Genomic DNA, 21,912 nt, shown 5'->3' on the forward strand with positions numbered 1-21,912 from the left:
CCAATCGTCCAAGAATGCCATCTCCTATGTGGTAAATGGATGCTAGCATTTTTCACACAGTGACAACAATTCTCAAGGCTGGTGCCTACCCATGTTCAAAAGCACCTCAACCCACACACCGTATACCGCACACGTAATAACGCTACCATCAAATCAATACCGGCAGTGTCTGGGCTAGACGCATTGTCAAAATTCCGGTCAGCGACTGAATTCGTCTGCGATTTTGTTCTCATTTTGAAGGAGTGTAGACGATTATGCTTCGATGATCTGATAGTTGGAAATATACATCAGGACATATATCAGTACTAAAACTTTGTTACAAGATGAAGGTCCGACGCATCTGCATTTTATGTGTGGTTTTGTTGACAGCTACGTGTTTGGGGCAGGACAAACTTGCGCCAGGTAAGAAGAACGGTGTGGCACCCACACTTTATTGGGAGTTGAGTGCCTACTGTGTTTTTGTGTAGAAAGTTGTATTGACCAGTTGCAGTATGTCTCGATGAGGGTATTTATTTATTGATAAATGATGTATCATGTATGTCATAATCACTATACAACTCACGCATGATGGGATCCAAAGTATGCCAAAATTGAATTTGAGTTTAAATTAATTTTGAGTTCTTTGTGTGTTTTTGTGTAGAAAGTTGTATTGACCTGTTGCAGTATGGCTCGATGGGGGTATTTATTTATTGATAAATGATAGATCATATGTCATATGATGTGTATGTCACAAACTAACGTATGATTGGATCGAAAGTATGCTAAAAAAGCTACGGGACTAATCCGACTATGTGGTTAAAAAAACTTGAAGTTAGTTACCGTTTTTATTTAAAAAAAAATTAATTTTAGAAAGGTGTAGGTAGGCTCACATATATCATACCTTATACAATACATTTGCTTTGTATTGAAATGCCTGCCTCCAAACGAAATTGTGTATTTTTTATTCCATATCAGACTTGATATTATTAGACCCAGTATTAAGCCCGGTTCATAATTCCTGAACCTGCGATTGGAATGCGATACGAATTTTGACGTCACAAATTCGCACCGAATATCGCAGTGAAAGAGGAGTTGTGACGTCAAATTCGCATCGCATTCGCAGGAAGTATGAATTGGGCTTTACTAGGGCGCTGTACTCCTTTTTTCAAAATGTGTCATAATTTATTCTCCAGAGACCACGTTGTGCCAGCCAGTCTAGATCTACCCAAACATTTTCATTGTTTTTATCCTTACATCGTGATCGATGTGTGTTAATAATAATAATAATAATATCGAAGTCTTATATAGCGCACGTATCTACCAAACAAGGTACTCAAGGCGCTGAGTAAATTTTCAGAAAGATAGGTTATTGCAGTGATGAATTCTGAAACCAAATTATTTAGCACCTTTTAAGGGTCTACAAGGTGCTCAGCGCATACAGCAGCCACAGCCAGGAACACCGGAGCGAATCCCTGCTCTTTTCGATAAGTGCACTGGGTTCTTTTACATGCGTTACACAACACATGGGACCAACAGCTTTACGTCCCATCCAAAGGACGAAGCAATGGTTAAGTGTCTTGCTCAAGGACACAGTGTCACGGCTGGGGATTCGAACCCACACTCTGCTGATCAGAAACACCAGAGTTTGAATTCGGTGCTCTTAACCGCTCGGCCACGCCACTTCCACAGTGTTAGCACTGTATACTCAGTACTTTCACAGGGTTTTGGAAAACAAAATCAGAGACATATTACACAGGTGGGATTCAAACCCACGACCTTTGACACTGTCATTGTTACTTATCACAAGATCATTTACAATTTAAGATTTTATTTCCCTTTTCAAAAAACACTAGGAGCTCAAGGGATGGAGAACCCATATTGTTCATGAAGAGAAACAAAAAGTGCTTATTGGATTCAGTATCTTAATCTCAAGGAAACTGTTCCTTTGCAGGTTTATTCTTGTCATATCATGTTGTACAGTCCTTGGGAGGAAATGTACAAGGCAATAATTATTATAGTGTTTTTATTATTAATAAATTAAATAATAAACCACAAGGGAAACTGACTGGGTTTACATATGTTTTGAGATTGAACAAAGAAAAGATGACAAGAGCAGAATTTGAACCATAATAATAAATTAGCAATGAATTTTGATATTTTTATCAGCTTTGTCTTGAAACTCAATGTGGCTTGATTTTGTTTGAGAACTGCCTGATGATGCATGCATGCTGTTTCTTTAATTAAATCACTTTCTATTCAGCTGATCAAATTTGACACCACAGAAACCAAACTGCAGCGGTAGTGTACGCTCACTTGAGCAGGTTTAAAGTAATAACGGAAAATCACACCAGATGGCCCGACCCAGTATTGCGTCTTGTGAACTGAGAAAATAGAGAGTCCTGGTAACCCAAGGCCAGGAGAGTCCTTTTTCACACTGCATATTCACTGGCCCCCTGTAGTCCTACCCTGCCTAGGACCTCCCTTGAACTTACAGTTTCAGGGTTTGATTAATAACAGTGGTATGTTATTTTCTTATCCACATGATCAAGTGTCGAGTTACAGAGTTCTTGGGAAAATAACTTGTGTTTTTCATGAGTGTTCTTTTGGGATTAGGAAATACCATACAGATGCGATGGCACTGCTCACCGCAATGAGTAGACAAACCGAAATGCAGATTTGTTGCCAATTGTCTGCTGGCTACATGTAGGGCTCAATTTTACATGCTTTGCTTAGCAATTAAGATTGATAGACGATCAATCTTAGCTCTTTGTGAAATTGGACGCAGTTCATTCATGTCTAATTTATGAGATGACCTAATCCGAAAACATAAATCTGCAATTGAAAGTGATACTGGTGTTTCAACCATCACAAATTTCCTACCAAGTGCATGTTGTTTTTTTTAAAGCAGCACTAGTTTGAAACATTATTTTTCTGTTTTCCTAATACACTGTAAGATATTTTGTTGATGTTATTCAAAAAGTTATTTTACCACACAAACAGTAAAACTGCCCAATGTGAGTAAAACAATAGGCCTACTGTTTTAAATGAAACTAAATGGTAGTTTATATGAAATATTTTTGCACGCAATTTACCTGCATCAGATAGCTTGTTTACCTTGAAAATCAACTCACTGCTAACAAATATTTACACCAAATTGCATTCACCTTCATTACAAAAGGTAATCATACAGGGATGTGGGCGCAACATCCATTGTACGTGTAAATAATCTAACAGTAATACAGTTCGAATCACCTTGCATTCCGACCTCAGAATGTCTGTCTCAAAAGGCTAAACATCATTCAATAGGGCTTCAGTAGTAAAACGAAGTGTAAACAAAACTATTCACCAGCTTAGGAAGATTCTGTATTTACTGCCTTATAAAACACATTGTATTTGTACAGTGCCCCCCAACATGGTGTATTCCTAAGAGCAACAGTCAAGGTCATAGTTACACTGGGTTCAGAGCATGTTTATTTGACCTTAACATGAACTCAGTGTCTGTTCATTAACAGGACTTGAACAGTTTTTTGTTTGTTTACAGTGGTGTTTCTTGCAGACCACTCGGTCAAAGAACCAACCTGAGAAAACGTCATTGAATAGACTGCATATATTTGAACATTTTTGGGACCACTTTTGGTCCCATCATGGAGGTCCTACGTACATTGCTTTAATGCATGAAGGAACAAACTCAGAATGCACTTAAACAGGTCCCTACATGTATGTTCGAATACGCAAGGTTTGATTTAAATACAAACAATGGAGGAATAAATGTATTCCTCCATGTACCACCGATCATCTAGATGGTCATTTGAAAATTTGTTGAAACACAATAGGATTGTGCGTTGTTGTACTAAGTATGCTAACTTTGATTGCTGAGATTATTATGTTTAATTAAAATTGAACAGACATTTTTTGTCATTTAATTGATTTCTTTACTTTATTTGTAAAATTAGATCTATGTTTCTGAGATGTGGAAAGTTTATGAATGTACTTTTTCATAACATGGGAAATTGGAACCCTGTTTTCTAACCCCCCCTCCCCCAATAATAATAATAAAAACAAACAAAAAACAAATAAATAAATGTTAATGATGTACTGTTCATTATAGTCTAGATAGTATACACATTACTGTACATGAAAGAGATGCATTAAAACCTACAAATGAACTATAATGTCAACTGGCACATTACAAGTGTACACATTTATTGCCTCACAGCACAAACTGTATTTAGTACACGTTAAAGAACGTTGAACATTTCTAATAATAAAGACATTAGTGGCTGCCCAAGCATTTATTAGTAATGCATTATGCCATCCGTGATTCACTGGGTATGCATGCCGGCTATACAGTGCAGGTTTTGTGCACCTCGTACCATATGACCCATTCAACCGCTGATGCGTGTAATACCGGTAAAATGTCCCATGCAAGATGAGTAGTTCAGAAAAGCAGCCCAATGCCAATAGAGATGCTGCTGACCAAGATGAGTGTACACATTGCAGAATGCTTCATCAGTTGCTCTATGGTACCATCCATACACATGTGTACATGATAGGTTTACCTTATATGGTGCCAGTCAGTTGTATAGGATAAGTAGCAATGAGATTGACCCACAGATTGCAATGAATTATGGACCATCTAATAAATTGGAAACTTATACATTGCAATTAGATTAGTGAGGATGGGTGACTTGTGTGGACGGAGGATGCTGGGGTTGGGGGATGAGTTCATGAGAGAAATGACGAAGATGTGTATTGGATGTGGAATGTGGTACAATATTCCAGGAATTTTGGTCATCCTGTGATTTATGACTTATTTCATTATAACGGTGCTTGCTTTATCTTGGAAACGTTATTATGTTTCCTGGATCCTGCAATGTGGTTTTTGAATACGGTTGTGTGCTGTTGTGTGTCTTGATAACTTATTGAACAAAGTAACAGAAACAGTTTGTGGTGATTCTGAATGGAATACATTTTTATTAAATAACAGTCTGAATAAGGAATCAGTAAACAAAATCACAAAAAAACCTTTTACCTCGTTCACACAGTTTTGGCAAGTAGAAAAGTAACCATCATGGGATTTCAGTTTTGCAAACTTAAAATCTCAAATATTTGTGTCTATGTTTATGCCGTAGTCTAATAAATTAAAAACCTACAGTACAGTCCGAAATCCTTCAAATCCTTTTCAGCAAATTGTTTGACTTTTTAGAATGTGAGCCTTCATGCCCAATTAATAGCTGCTTACCAATGGAAAAGCTAAACCAATCTTAAATCTAAGTCCAAACATTTGGGTGTTGTGTTAACAGAGGGTCATTTGGGGGGATTCGGGTGGGGTGGCATTAAGTCTTCGGGGTCAAGTCTTTGACCCTAGGGGTTAGAGTTTACATAAACTATAACAGTAAATGGAATTTGACCAAACGGTATATTGTTCATCCACCCCACCCCCCCCCTTCACACAAGAGCATTTTAGCAACGGTCCCTTGCTTAATTGAAGCATACATTGTGCAGTTGTAGTATTTTACAAAATGTACTTTGTGTGAGAGGACAATGTTCTTGTCCAAGTTCTCTAGCAAAATCTTGTCTAAACATTGCTATATTTTACAACCTTGCTAGAATTAAGCAATGGACCCAAGTTAAAGTGTTGTCATGTGAATAGCACTAAAGGCTGTGCATACATGACGCTACTTTGGTACTATCGATTGTGTGCAGAGAACTCCACTCCATACCCTTATTGCATTATTAATTTCTAATCTTGTAAACTTGTCTGAAATTAAATTTTGCTGGAGAGGCTACAAATCATTACTGGGGTCCTGGAGGCACGGGCGTCGCTCAATGTTTTGAAGGCGAGGGCCAATTCTGTCAAATGTTTTTGCAATGTACGTGACAATGTACAAGGACGATGGCCTTGAAGCGTAATATTGAATGTTGTTGTTTTTTTCATTGAAATGTAGAACAAGATACATGTATTAAATAGAAAATACAAAAACATCACATTGTATTTGTACCCAATATAAATATGTGGGATGTCAAAATTTACTTGGCTTATTTTTTTTAATATATATTTATGACACAGTATGTTAAATTTAGATTAAATGGTCTGTTTATGCATAAACTGAATATCGCACTTATCATACATTATGCAATACAAACAGTACTATGCAAATAAAACATGTTGTTGTCAATAGGCGTTTCATTTTGTACAGTATGCAGGTACGTGTGTACAAATTTAGTTTATTACTGTACTACATGTGAGTCATTTTTGGATCAGCTCACACAAGGTGAGACTGAGATGCGATTTTTTTTGGTCAAGATGGCATGATGTACGTGGTCTGATCATGGAGAAAAGACGGCTGATGTCAAGTTTGAACATTGTGTTCATTTACAGTACAACAGATGTTTCTTTATCCCAATATGTTTGATACCATTCAAACCTGTTTTTGTAATGAAGGCACCAATTCATTTTTCTCCTCTTGGCAAAGAACACCCAATACTTAATCGTTAACTTCTAGTGGATTTTAAGGGCAACAATAGAGACCATGAGCACTGGAGGCAATTGCCTCTTTTTCCTAATTATGTTTACAACGTTCTTTACATATTAATAATGGTGTTAGATTTAAGATTTTTTTTAAAATTACACACAAAATTACAAAGACATAGACAAAATGTTACCAATGCGGCGTAACAGACAGTTTGTCATACATTCCATAAGCGCTCCTGCTTCATGCATAGTTCCAGATGTTAAATGTCTCTCTATCATGACTAATCAATGACTGTCTACCTGGACAATAGAATGCAATTATGTTACCTATCATTTGAACTGTGCAGTAAACAAACAAGGTGATAAACAGTTAAATCAGGGCAGACCATGGAGGAAGGAAATCGGTAGCCTTAAATGCTCATATTGATTTTATCTACATAAATGTTTTTGTGTATTGTGAGTTTATATTAAGAGATCAGAGGATAACAATTCTCATGGCAGTTTCTGCTTCATTGTAAAAAAAAAGAAGCTTTTGTAGGGCCTTAAACTCCCAGTACATAATGTTATCAAATTGCCTTGCATCAAGGTTAAAAGGGTCGATATACCTTGGTAATAATTACTCAAAAAAATTAATGACCTTAAAGCATTGGACACTATTGGTAATTACTCAAAATAATTATTGGCATAAAACCTTTCTTGGTGACGAGTAATGGGGAGAGGTTGATGATATAAAACATTGTGAGAAACGGCTCCCTCTGAAGTGCCATAGTTTTCGAGAAAGAAGTAATTTTCCACAAATTTGATTTCGTAGAACTTGAGGTCTCGAAATCAACCATCTAAACGCACACAACTTCGTGTTGCAAGGGTTTTTCTTTCATTATTATCTCGCAAGTTCGATGACCGATTGAGCTCAAATTTTCACAGGTTTGTTATTTTATGCATATGTTGAGATACACCAACTGTGAAGGCTAGTCTTGACAATTACCAATAGTGTCCACTTTAAGAACTAATTTGGTTTGGTTTGAAACACTACAGCTGTTGATAGAGCATAACATTTTGAGAAACAATTCCCTTGAAAGGAATGTGGTTTTAGAGGATATTCAAAAGCATTTCGGTTTGATAATTTTTTCTGCATAAAACTGTTCTCAGATTGTGTATTCTATTTTCTAATTAAAGATTATTTTTCATGCGTTGACAACGCTTCCACTTTTTGGTAATGAAATTTTCACTGGTTAGTTTTATTGTAGGCCCTATTTCATTAGGGTTAAAACAATCAAAAGGTTAAAACAGAAAAGGTACATTTTTATCATGGAGAATCTAAACTAAGATGTCAAAATGTTATGTTGATTTAAGAACAAGATCCATCCAAAATGTTATAAAGTGCCTTTGCATGAAATGCATTGGCTTGAAAACCCCACACTTGGCTAATGGCCAGACACAAGTAGTTCTAACAGTGAGCCAGTAACCTAAAATATAAATGAGTCCAACAGTTACAAGTATTTTCCCCCATAAAATACAATTATTTGACTCATGTGGTAATTACAATGTACTCTTGCTTTTTTAGTCCAAAATTAGAAAAAAAATAGAAGACAGAATTGAATAGGAATTGTCTTGTTTTAAACTACCGTTTGCATAAATCCAGTGTAAATATATCTCTTGTAGAGACTTTCTTTAAGATTTTGCCTTGTAAAAAAGTGAATTGTTGATCTATCTGAGTACCCCAAAGACACACTCTCAGACAATCATCTGCTTAGCAATGATATGAAATTTACCCTACTGACACTGTCAATTTCATTATTATTTCTGACAAGCACCACCAATCCATCAAGAGAACCTTCATCTGTCAATGTGTGGTAGTTCATTGAAAATAGACACTAGTCAAAATATTTGCCTGCTGGGTGGATATGGGAGTGTTTTGACTTGCTGCACAGATGGGTCAAATGTTAACCATTGTGCAACAAAACTCAAGTACTGTACGTAGGATGCCATTCTACATTTCAGTGGAAAACTTGTTAGTGGCCTTCAAACCTATGTTGTTGGATAGTCTTTCTCAAAGGGCGAATGTACCAATCACAGCACTTATCTACAGTGCAATATAGTGTAACAGTAGTGGAAACCCAGTGTACATCTAAAGAACATTTGTTCAGAGATAAGGATGGTTCAGGCCTATTAGTAGCCTCGTTAACCCCCTTGCCTGACATAACATGCTCAAAAAGCGCCCACACCCCCCCCCCCCCCCCCCGAGAGCCAAAGGAGCGTAAAAACATGCATTTCGCGTTATGCAGGGATGCAGTGTAGGTGATGTTTTATCAATTAGCCGCAACATGAACATGTTCAGTTCTCATGAGTATAATTCAATTGTGATATTCACATTTAGCAGTGCCTTTTTTGCTTCTGTCAAAGCCAAAGGCCAGGTTGGAATGTGACACCAAAACACTATGTTTGTACTTCCAAAAGCCTGCATGATTTAACAAATTTAGCTTAAATGCAAACTTCCAACTTAACATAGCCCAATACGCAGAGTTGGAAATGCAGGGTGGGTGGGATATAGAATGTGCAATATGGGTTCTTGATATCACATTCTTGTTTCCATGGATCATCCAATCAGGATACAAATTTGCTCGAAGATGAGGACTACACTGTAGTGACTTTTGTTTTTGTAGACAAATTTGTTTCGAAAATGCATTACTTTTTGCTGTCTACCGTTCCATCATGGAGAAACAAAGATTTAAAATGTCTCCAAACCAAAAGTCATTCTGAGGGGTTTGAATTTTTATTTATTTATTTATTAATTTTTTTTTTTTTTTTGGGGGGGGGGAATCCACGAGAACGCAAGACTTGTAGTTCAGAATCTTTACTGTACTGGAACCGGATCTTGTTTACAAGACCAGAATCAAAATGAAAAGAGACTAGAATCAATGGGAGACTTTCTGTGACGATAGAGGGCAGCAGACTTACCGGGTAAATCCATTGTTCTCAGAATTATGCGCATGTTCAGAACTACGTAAACAATGGAAATTTACCCGGTATGTCTGCTGCCGCCTAGCGTTGGAAAGTCTCCTATTGATTAGAATCAAAGAGAGAATGCAGTTTTATCAACTGAACAAACAATTTGTCAATCATTGAACAAATAGTAAGAGAAGATTTAATCTCTTTAGTTTTATGGGTGATACTCAGCAGAATTGAAAGATATTTGTAAGACTCAAACTCATCATTTGAGCATATTTCTTTGATCACCAGACTTGTCCTGTCTTGAGTTTATAACCCTAAAAACTTGGGCCAGTGCGGTCCAGTGTAAAATTTCAGGCCCTAGGCTTAGTCTCCCGCAAGAAGGAAATTCCAGGCTGAGGTTTCTGGAAAGATTTTGAAGCCTAAATAATGTAAATTTTCATTTATGTCTCGCAGCTGCAATTACAGACAGTATGTGCACAAAGGCTGAAAGCTGTGATGAGTGCATCATAAAAAGCCCACTCTGTGGATGGTGTGAAGGAAAGGTAAGAATAGTTTCTTAAAATAATTACTTTGCCCATGGGAGTAGATTTCGCTACCTGAGCGGGTGGTATAATCAGAAACTTATTTCATTCGTTAGGTGCACAATTCAGGTGAACAAATGAGATTCAAGCAATGAAAAATAAGGCCCTTAAGGTTTCTGTACAAAAATACTGAGCTTGCTTATAAAGTCCCTACAGGCTTTTTATACTTGTAATGTTTAAATCATTCAACCTGGTTGATTTCAAGTCATACAGTTTACATTCAAAAGTGTTTGTATCCCTTTAAATCCTGTTGAAATAAGTTTCAACCTTTTTTATATTTTATTAAGAATAGTTGCATTGCTTATTATATTAGTATTTATTGTATACAACTAAGTGTATACGTTTTGTTGTGATACGTACCGTAACAAACACAATTCAATTTATTCCTAGAAAAATGCTTTCAGTCTGATTGTTTTTCTCTGTTGGGTAAAAAGCACACCAGACAGCATTTCATCATTATTAAATGATTGTGGTCAGTATTTTCGGAAGAAGTACATAAATTTTCATCAAGTTGCTTATTATTATACTTTTTTATTGAGGATATTTCATTGTTCAAGCATTTACATGACCCCAACAAATCTGGAACTATCAAGCAATGAAGCAGCTAAACACTCCGTAGTCAATATTGAGTCTCTGGAAACTGATGTTGGCACGCTTGAGCAATCATATCAATGGAATGAAACTGAGTGAAGTAACAGATACCGTTAAAGGTATTACCTGTATTGACAGTACTTACTTGGGGTCTGTGGGGGGGGGGGGTGGGGTAGTGTTTAAAATACTGGCTCGGATTATTGGAATTACAGGGACCATGGCCTAATAATATTCCTGGTCTTGGCCTTGATGCCCCTTCAAAATGATACCAGTACAGGTCTGGAATTTGAAATTTGAGAGGGCAAGAAGCCATTTACATTTTGCAAAGGGCATTGGAAAAGCTAAAAGTCTATGGGAAACTTCTGAAGGGGCACCAAGAGCAAGACCAGGGGCAAAAGAGGTCATGGCCATCCCATAGACTTTGAGATTTTCCAAAAGAAGTGTCTTCTGTAACTAAATTCCAGACCTACTTTCTCAAAGATGAAATTCCAAAGTTTGAAAGTACACGAGGGAACATATTCTTCTTAGCCTCCTACTTTCTGACCATTGGTTTTGAATGACATACCAGCCTACAATAGTGTGATGAATCAGTATGTTTACAGAAACACTTGCACACAGCTGCTGTGGACACAGTTGTGCCTCTATTTTTATTCACAAACCATTCAATGGTTTCAAGTGATTGGTCATATGGAGTAGAAAAGGGGTTTTATTTAACGGCAGGCCTCGAAATAATCTACATCACCACATAAATTACTGTGGTGCCCTGTGCTTTGCTTTGGTGCCCTCTGCAAGGTTCCATTTCAAACTTACATTTTTCCCTCTACCCATATGTAGAAGTGCCCCTTCCCTTACCATAGGAACAATGCTGTGCTCCTTCCTTGAGCAGCCATTTCCAAATTAGTGGCTGCAGCTGTGGCTGTTGTTAAGGATGTTGCAATATGGGTGTTCTATTCTTCAACACATGGTCATGTGACCATCCAGCAGCAGCCGCAGCTGCTAATTAAGACACAACCTAAACTTCCAAAAGTTGATTCAACCCAAGTGTCATTTCATTAAGTATTACCCAAGCGCAGAGTAATATATGGAAGCATTTTTGTCAAGGTTGTAAAGTGATAGTTTGGTTTGACATTTGACATTTTGCCAAAGTTTTGTACCATTATAATGTTTTTTTTTAGTATTTGGTTAACATGTTTTTGTTGTGAAGTTGTAAGCGCTCATGTAGTGTGCCATGACCACAAAACCTACTTCTGGGATTTAAGACAGAACCAAACAATATTTAGGATTCTTTCCATGTGCAAGTTAGCGAACGTATCGGGTCAATAGGCATAAATTGCGACAGATAGGCAACTAAAAAATGCCCAGGTTGCACAGTAGGGCTTTTAATTTAAAGATGGAAACAGTAAGTAAAAACATTAGTTTCAATTTAGTTGCTCAGGCCAAAACTTCAAAAATGTTTGTCCATAATGCCCTGGGTTTGAAAAACTTCTTGGGAATCTTGCCTGTATTAATGTGGATTCCCGTTGTTAATTCATGACAAATGTCTGGATGACTCATCCCTTCATTTTGTTTGCATTTTGTCATGCAATCAACATGCCATTAAAACAACGAAAGGTTTTGTCGTATTCCTTAGGTTATTAGAGTGTCTGAAATCCAAACTTTTTTTACATTCTTTTCAAAAACTAATAAAGAGGGCTAACTAGTTTCAATGATGTGCTATGTATGTACATGGTATACGTATTAATTTAAATCAATAGGGTTTCTACATTTTCTTAAACACTAGAACTTGTTCTTAAAGGAAAAATTACAGAATTGGTAAGAAAACAAAATCGTGAAGATCACAGATTTACATCAAACTTACACGGTCTAATAATGATGATAGTAGAAAACATTCCTTGAAATATTTCTGCTTGAAATTTCATATTTGGTGAGAAATAAATAATTTAACTTTGCGTGTGCATGGAGTTTATCGCTCAGTGAGCGTTTTATTAATTTTTTTGTCTGCATCAATGTCTTGCAAAATGTGTAATCGTTTTTTCACTATTTTCTCGTGACCCGATGGCCGATCGATCTCAAACTTCTGCAGGTTTGTCAGTTTATGTATGGTGGATTACATGAAGTGCTAACACTGCCAGCAACAGTTTTGTTTGCAAAACCTTTTCTGTAATGTTCCTTTAATTTCTGTGACATACAAAAGTATTCAAGAGCTCTTGTTTTGCTTTCTGTCACGTACATTGTTTGATGTGGATTTTAGTTCACCATGACTCATTTACTGTAATGAATTCAGCTCATAAATGATAACACAACTAGTGGGTTCAAAAACAGTGAAGAAAGGCGCAATGCAACTAATTTTCATGCATTTTAGGCATTCAAGCAACTGTAGTAAATCTGTAATCCCATGAGTGAATTTTTCATCTACTACATTGTACGTTAATCTCCACTCATTTGTTTACATTAAACAAAATATTCTGATGAATCTGAAGAGATTCTCTTCAGATTCATCAGAATATTTTGTTTAATGTAAACAAATGAGTGTTCTTAATGTTCAAATAGAAACAGTTTAAGTATGTTAAACTAGTAGAATTGTAGAAGTGTTCCTCATTTTGATTTTGGTCTTGTAAAAGATTGCTGTTCCAGTAGAAAATTTTAGCTACAAGCCATATGGTCTTATTGTTTTATGAGAAATTAAATGATGGTTGTTATATGGGTAAGAGTTCTTTACGAATGACGATTGAACCAGACAATTTCTCTCATGACTAATAAAGGAACAATACAGAATTGGTTTTTGCTAACAATACAGTTGCTGAAAGTGTAAGCACTTTGTGTAAACTGACAAACCTGTAGAAGTTTAAGATCGATCGGCCATCTGAGTCACGAGAGAATAGTGAAAAACCGATTATAAATTTTGCATTGCATCGATGCCAAAATAAAAATGAATAAAACGCTCACTGAGCGATAAACTCAAAACGCGAAGTTAGATTATTTATTCCTCATCAAATATGACATTTCAGACAGAAATATTTCAAGGGATGTTTTCAACAATCATCATCAATAGACCGTGTAAGTTTTATGTAAATCTGTGATCTTCAAGATTTTTGTTTCTTACCAATTCTGTAACATTCCTTTAATTGAATCAGACAATGTATCTCAGTTCAATTGAATCGGGCATTGTCTCTCATGTTTCATTCAATATAATCAGACAATATCTCTAATGATCAGACAATGTCTTTATAAAAATCAACACCCCAATACCATGAAACTCCATCCCCTCCTAAGTTTACTTTTCAAACAATGGGAAGATACATTTAGGACAACTTTCATTGTCAACAACACCGTGTGAATTCCGCTCTACTTTCCTTTTGTGTGAATTATCAATTTAATAGCTTCCTTTAAAGGTACATAGAGTCTTTTAGTGTCATGCAATGTTGATTTTACAGTTTGGGCAAAATTATACAGATTGATACAACAAAAAGTTCACTTTTAAAAGTTTCAGTTGAATACAGAGTCTACTTTCTGAGAAAACATCAAAAACAGATTGCATTTTTACAGGAATGTCAAATCCAACCACATTTAGCCAGGTGGTGACAGTGGGTACCAACTGCATCCCTGGCTGCAGCATTCATGGGCGGACACCAACCCTCAGGAATCTGAGAAACGATTCATGCATGAATTTGCTCTCGCTCTCAGGTTCAAATGTTCTGATGTGAAAAAATATAAATTTAACCATATTTAGGTAATCCTTGCTTAAAATAGTTTATACTATCAAACAGCTGCAGAGCTTCCCACCAATTAAGTTTTATGGTAACCAATTTCAAAGATTTAAAATATTTAGATTCACCCTACATGATGCATGTACTGTGGTCTTAAATGTTTAATTTTGGTAACTGTATAATGAACTACATTTCGCCAGTCCAAAATCTGTTGTTTGCAAACAGTAGTTGGGTTTTTCCTTGATTTCTTGTGATTAAGATGACCTATTGATTGAAAATTTTCACTGTTATTTTTTGTGCGCATACATTTTTGTACATATTTGTTATTAGGTCACTGAAAGTGACACTGGCCTCTTTGACAGTTGCCAATGCTTTAAAACTCAATGTCCTTTATTGCCATAAAAGACAGGATGTGGTTCGAGAGTTTCTGCACTATAAAACCACATGTCTAGTCCTATAAACACAAATTCACATTCAAGTATTCTTGTATAAATCTGTTTCAACATTGCATTGGTCGTGAATCAATTCAGTCAGACTGGATGAGTGATATTGCCCCCTTGTGTGCACATAGGTCAAAGGTTAAAAATGCAAAAAACATACCAGGTGCATGATTACACATGTATCATATTCTCTATGATCATAGCATGCATTATGTATAAGGTTCGCTTTTCCCGTACATGAATGAGTCTCTGTTTTGATGATTCATGTGGTGTGTAATAAATGACTTGATAGAATTTATTACTAACCCAGCGTTTTATGGGTTGTCAAGTAGGCCTAATGCATATTGTACATCATGCAGTAATGTACACGTTGGAGGGTGTTGTATTTCATTTGTATTGGAAGCTCATGATATGTAGTTACCATGTAATTTTAGCAAGTCTACTTTACTGAAAAGTAATATTTCCCTTTTCTTGAAGTAAATTTAACATAGTTAGGACTGTTGCAACGTTTAATACTTATTATTGGCTTTCTGTCCCATACAATATATACTGGCCCTCACTGAGCAAACAAAAAGTGCACAATGTTCGTGTGTACAAATATAATGTGTAAGTAAAAGCTTACTGTAATGTTCCAAATCATATCTCCGGTACTGCATCGCCTTGCCCTCATGCACTTGTCATGAACAGTTAAAGTGTATTTCAAAATAGGATTGCTATTTTTGTACATTGTTGGTGAAAGTAATGTTCAATTAACATGTAGGCCAAGCACATCAAAACCAAGATATTTAAGCTTTTATTCCAGCTTTAAAGGCAAAGTATCCCTGGTTTTTTGAATGGTACGATTGTTCAAAAACGTTATATAATGGACAATGTAAAGGCATACATTAAAACTAACATATAAAAATTTCGTTGAAAAAAAGTTGTTGCGCTTTTGAGGTATCGCCGAAAATCCGGAACGAATATTTCCACGTAGGAAGAATAATCCCTGATAGGTTACCCAATCTGAGAGTAACGGCAATTCCAGAAGGGTATACATAGTGATTGCCTCTGTTGCCTTACTGTGAAGTATGCATGTTTCAAGCCTGACCTGTAACACTAAAGGGGTTTCCAAAATATGGCCAACAGTAGCATCTTTATTATGTTTGCGGCAGGTTTCCTTTACTGGTAAAATGTTCCCTTGTCAATCACTGGCCCCATGCTGGCAGTGTACGTTAATGTAGACTTATTGATCTGGAAACCTAGTTTTTCAATCTGTTTCTGATCACGGAAACCACACACAAAAAAAGTCCCTGGCATTTCAGCTGTACATATGTAAAGACACTTTGTTTATATATTTCATAAATCTACGTTACTTGGATGTTTTGAATTTAGTTTTAATTTTAATTTTGGACCTTTTGGGAAACATACAGTTCACGATGAGTCACAGCGCTTGCTAGTTACTCGGCCAGAACAAAAGGTTTTAACTCAAATGTGAAATGAGCGTATACATGTAGCCCCTACTGTTTGTGTGACCATTCTTCAAGGCAAACTTACACGTAACAATCTAATAAAAATTTCAAGTCATAAAAATAATTCTTTTAGGTTTCAAATACAATAAAAAGAAAATGGTTGAACTTTGTTGTGGAACAAGAAAGCTCTTCTTCGTCATCTTTCAAAATTAATGAACCTCACTTGATTTCCTCTCAAGGATTTTGACGATGAATCATACTCGAGATGCGATCTTCCTGACAACCTCAAGCGGAGAGGCTGCAAGAACAGGGATCTCAACTTCCCCACCAACCTACTCGTCATTGAAGAGGTAATGGTTTATTGCACTGCATCTCATGCATGAAGAAGCAACAATACAGTCTACAAGGTGTACGGCCAGGCTGACATAATGCTGATTTGTACAGTCACGAACTTGTGCAAAAAAAAGAATTCGGCCAAGATGCATTTTTCTGCTTTTCATGGAGCATTTTGCACGCAATGCTTTTTCTCAGATACAAACAAAATTGAAAAACTTTGCTTAGCAGAAACAGGAAACCAGCCAAAACGCAGTGTAATGTTTTTAATGTTCCCTGCCTAATTTTGATTAGCAGAATATTTTTGTTCCTGTAGTGTTACCACTCATTTTTGTTTCTGCACCACTCATTGTTTTGCTAAGCAAAAGAAATTTGCTAAGCAGTAATCTCTGCTTTACAGCTTTATGAAATTGGGCACAGGGCATAATTACGACACTGACTACTGAATTCTGCCATTACACCCCCTAATCTTATATTTAGGCCTCCATGTAAACACTTAGGGCCAGATAGCTCTGTTGGTAGAGCGTCGATACATCAATCTGGAGGTCATGGGTTATATCCTGCTCCAGTTATTTTTTCTTTATTCAAACCCAAATCATAAACAAAATTACCCGATCAGTTCCCCTTTTGATTTGTTGTTAGATATGTTTAAACATTGCAACATGAAGTAGAAAGACAAGTAAATGAAGATAATGGAAATAACTGATGGCCCAACAAAGGATTAATTTAGCCTGATAATGATGATGAACTTCTCAGCTCATTCTTATTTTAAAAACTAACAAATTCACTGTCACATCCCTCTGTTTTCCAGGCCAGGCCACTCAGTGACGCAGGAGACTCAGGGGAAATCGTACAAGTGAATCCACAAAAGATAAAATTACATATGAGACCAGGTATGACAAATTGTTTAAATAAACACAAAACATTAATAATTGTTCCTTTGCTAGGAGGCTTCATCACCAGCGTAGCCACAGTGGGCTGTGGGCGATGCCGTTGGGTGGTGCTGGGCGGGACTGCCCAGAACTAAGAAAATTCACCCAGCACTCTGAGCAAAATACACTGTGCTGCCCAGGAAAGATTTCCCCCAGATTGCATTTCTGCAATGATGGCCCAAAATTTAAACATGAATAATGCTCGCTCATGGTGGATTTGGAGCCAAGCACTAAAATTGGTCTAGCTACAACACTGATGATCATCACATCCAAATGTCTAACAAATAGGGTGAACAGGAAAAGCTTGGTTGGTTTTAAAACAACTTAACATGTTACTGTATCAATTATAAGCCATGAATTCAATCTATAAAAACACCACACATTATAATAGGTGTTTAAATGTGAAGGACACTTCTTTCAGGAAACCACTTGGTGTGAAAAAGGAGGATGTCAACATTGTTATTGCAAGACGGAAGAACAATTGACTAGACGAGTATTACAAATTTATTCAGGCACAAACACATTGCCTTTGGAATGGGGGCTTTGGTCTGTAAAAAGTGTTTGGTATGGAAGTAACATGGTTGGCAAGATGCTTTAAGAGTTGAGTATACTAATTCACACAAATATCCCTCGATTCCAAATTGTGTGGTTTTTCCTTTTACTTTGTGTTACAACACAAAGTAAAAGAAAAACCACACAATTTCGAGGGATATTTATGTGAACCATTATTCTACTTTTAAAACACCTTTTTAACCATATAAAGCTTCAATCTGAAGCAATCACTCTGATGTCATTCTCTCGAACAGTATATTTTAATGGCAGCTAGCTTCTCACACCATCATTTATGTACATGTACATGTAATGTTTTTCTTTCCGAAGGATAATTAACAAAAGAACTGGATACAATGCAACCGATAGTAAAAACATAGATGAATCTGTTTAGTTGAAAAAGTAATAAGGAGTGTTCTTTCCTTATTACTGTTTAACTAAACTACTATTGGTTTGTAGGATTTGAAACTTTGCATGGTGGAAATAAGATACATTACATGGTGTTACCGCAAACTCTTCTATATACTATTGGTTTATTATGCTGTTATCTTTGTGTCAAATATACTGTTTTTCATTATTCAAAGAAAAGAATGGCTGCTCGAAAATAGAGCGGGGGGGGGGGGGGGGGGGGGGTTACACTTGCAGGCAAAATATTCTTGATATACTACTCTTCCGTAACTCAATCACTGTTCATTACAGAAACAATAAGCCCATTTGGCTCAGTTGATATTTGGTTACTTCCCAAAAGTATTGATTTCTCCCGAATTAATCTGTTTATATATATTGGTGTATTCTGCATCTGTATCAACATTCCAAGCAATGTATTTTACTTTTAGAATAATTTATTTGTACAATGTTATCCAATGCTGCCATATTTGTGTTGATAATTATAAATTGTACTTGTAGATCAGCCCCCCCCCCCCATACACAAAACAGGTGGGTGAGAAAACAAACATAGGAAATGATGAACCAATTTACCTGATGTTATCATCACAACATTGGTTGTGCCTTTTTTGGAACCATTTGCCCTTGTGTTACACAGTAAAGTGCGCATTTTAGGCGGCCCATCATTTAAACGCTTTTGTGTTGACTCCCAAAATGGTGAGTGTGGCAGACAAACCGCGTACGCCATTTAAGCAAGGGGGTCATTATGATAATTCCTTACATCTCGCCTTTTCAACAATCATTTTAACACTTAAAAAAATATGCACATGTTGTGTTTAAGAACAAAAGTTCATTCAAGGCATTAGTTTCATTTCTTCCTGGCAGATGATCAACAATAACAAACAGTAAACCAAAAAGATATCCCTGTTCATTATTTTAAAAGAACAACAATTCCGGTATTGCTCCAGCCTACAGACTGTCGCCATGTGTGATATAGACACCACTATTACCATGCCATTGAAACCTAATGTTAAAAGCCCAGTAAATACCAAGAGGTTTCATGGAGTTTTTGCCTGTCGGCACTTTTATTGAATCCATGAATAAAGGAGCTTTTGAATTGATGGTGGTGCACTGTGTTGTCAACCGACCTTGCTAACCCTTTGTCACATAAGACTGATTGGGGTCGTTCTAAAGATTTTCCGCTGGGAAAGTGTGATGGAAGGTTTTTGTGGGAATAGCTTTTTCTTTATGTATTAAAACAAACAAGGCAAATAATAACAGACAGGAAGTTTATTGTGTGTTTTACAAGAGCCATTGTGTTTTAAGTAGAGTTCCATGTACACAAAGCTATTTTGTTAATTTTTAATGTTCACTTTGTAAACATAGTTTTGCTTTATAGAGATATCTTATGTCCAGGGCTTGAATCTTTTGGGGAAATCCACCAGCCTTGATGTCTGTGTGTTTAAAATTTGGTGTCAAGCAGATACTGTCCGAGTTTTACTTTTATAGATTGCGCTTGTATTTGAACATCGGGACCCGTTAATTTGTGCGAGTTTGTTCCCTTTATACAATAAAAGCAAAATACGTGAGTCCAAGGTGGTCCCCAAAATGTCCAGCGTATGTTGTGCGAGACTTGCACAGTCTGTCAAGGAAACTTCTATGAGAAAATTGTCTACTTACAAATTTGAAAGAACACTGTGACAATGACACTTAGGGGCATAAGGAAGCATGGTGTATTGTGAAGCATCTAAATTGACATTATACGCATAGACCTTATCGCAAATACCGATGCGCAAGCGCAGACTGTTGAATGAGGTGCATTGTGGGATAGATATGGATCAAATTTGGATACCAGCAAGACCACAATGCACCTAATTCCAAGCTTTACGCGCGTGCCCCGGTATTTGCGAAAAGGTCTATGGAGCATTTAAGTAGGGTGCCCTCATTGGCCAATCCTGTGCACCGCGTGTACAAATCTGTGCATTTCAAGTTTTACATCATTGGTTTACCTCTTTCAATGGCGACTGGATAACATCAATGCAGAAAGTTCTATGTTCCATTTGCAGTGCAATTATAACTGCATTGTGCTTTTTGAAATAGTTTTTGAAATGAAATGTATATTTTTGTTTGTTTCAGGCGAGCCAACAAGGGTTCAACTGAACATCCGGCAGGCAGAGGATTTCCCTGTGGATTTGTATTATGTTATGGATCTGTCTCAATCCATGGCCAATGATTTAGATAGCTTAAGAGGCCTTGGTGATGAACTAGGTGAGTCTATTCATTACACTTCGCTTGATAGCAAAAATATCAAGAGAGTGTATACCATAAGCCTTTTTGAGATATGGCGGACACAATGCTAGAACACTTTAAGGTTTGGGTAAAATTGTGTGTATACACCCAAACCAAACAGTACACTACTATCACGTCTGCCATACCTCAAAAAGGCTTATCGGTAATTACTCAAAAAATTAAATACCATAATAACTTACTTGGTAAAGAGCACTTGAGAGCTATATGTTATTTAAGACATTGTTAGAAATGACCCCCATTGAAGTAATGTAGTTTTAGAGAAAGAGGTGATTTTTCAACAACATATTTAAACTTGAGAAAGGCTTCAGGTCTCAGATGCCATATATCACACCCTTGTTGCATAGACTCCCAGATGCCTTGGAATCTGGCACAGAGGGTGCAACTTTGATAACCAATTGAGCCCATCTTTTCTTATTTTACGCAAGTTGGCATACACCAACTGAGAATACTGGTCTTCGACGATTACTTAAAGTATACCCTGCCTTGTTAAAATGGCACTAAATATATTATGAGTAAACAAAAAACAAACATGTACTTTGGTTGAGTCCATTTTCAATGATGGTGCGTCATTGAGTTGAAAAAAATAAACTTATTAAAAGATAACTTGTCATGATTTGTAAAAAATCAAAAGTGCAAGTACGTATATAAAGTGTAAAAGACTTACACTTACATGTACATACAAAACTAGTCTTAGGCCGTGTCCAAAACGGCGACTTCGGCTACAGCTACGGCTAGATCGCGCGCGTCTGCTATTCTTCAACACTGGTAGACGTGCTGATCTAGACGTAGCTGTAGCCGAAGTCATCGTTTCGGACACGGCCTTAGATACTGATAAATAATAGGATCAAGTCAAAGTTTTGTAGTTGAAGACATTATGATGAATGCTAATATAACCTATGCTGTAACTTGACTTCAACATCTGTTATATCTAGTTCCAGCCTCACAATATCACCAAGTGTAATCAAAGCTTGCATCCCAAAAATGTCAAATATTTCCCAAAGGTGGCCATTTTGTCATGCTCCCATAGGGTATGACATATATTGATATGCGGTCGATTCAACCTGACATAGGGGCCAGACTATTTGGGTCAAGGGTACATAATGTGCATATTTCAGGTTGTGTGGATTTGCATCATGAAAAATAATATGTCTCTGCTCTTGGATAATTGCTTAATAATCACGAACAAATATTTCATTCCTTTTTGTTTTTGTAACCCTGAATCCTGGGCATC

The 21,912-nt window shown here is 36.7% G+C and overlaps 1 protein-coding gene across 1 annotated transcript in view; it reads left to right on the forward strand.

Annotated features, from left to right (window-relative positions):
* The first annotated feature begins 142 nt into the window (after window positions 1-142).
* Window positions 143-21,912, forward strand: part of LOC117299995 (integrin beta-PS-like) — a 40,008-nt gene continuing 18,238 nt past the window's right edge. The window contains exons 1-5 of the mRNA XM_033783636.1: window positions 143-402; window positions 9,860-9,948; window positions 16,413-16,523; window positions 17,318-17,399; window positions 20,508-20,639. Of these exons, the coding sequence (XP_033639527.1) occupies window positions 324-402; window positions 9,860-9,948; window positions 16,413-16,523; window positions 17,318-17,399; window positions 20,508-20,639 (493 nt within the window). The 5' untranslated portion in view covers window positions 143-323. The remainder of the gene's footprint in view (window positions 403-9,859; window positions 9,949-16,412; window positions 16,524-17,317; window positions 17,400-20,507; window positions 20,640-21,912) is intronic.

This window comes from Asterias rubens, chromosome 15 (assembly GCF_902459465.1).
Source record: "Asterias rubens chromosome 15, eAstRub1.3, whole genome shotgun sequence".
Lineage (NCBI taxonomy): Eukaryota > Metazoa > Echinodermata > Asteroidea > Forcipulatida > Asteriidae > Asterias > Asterias rubens.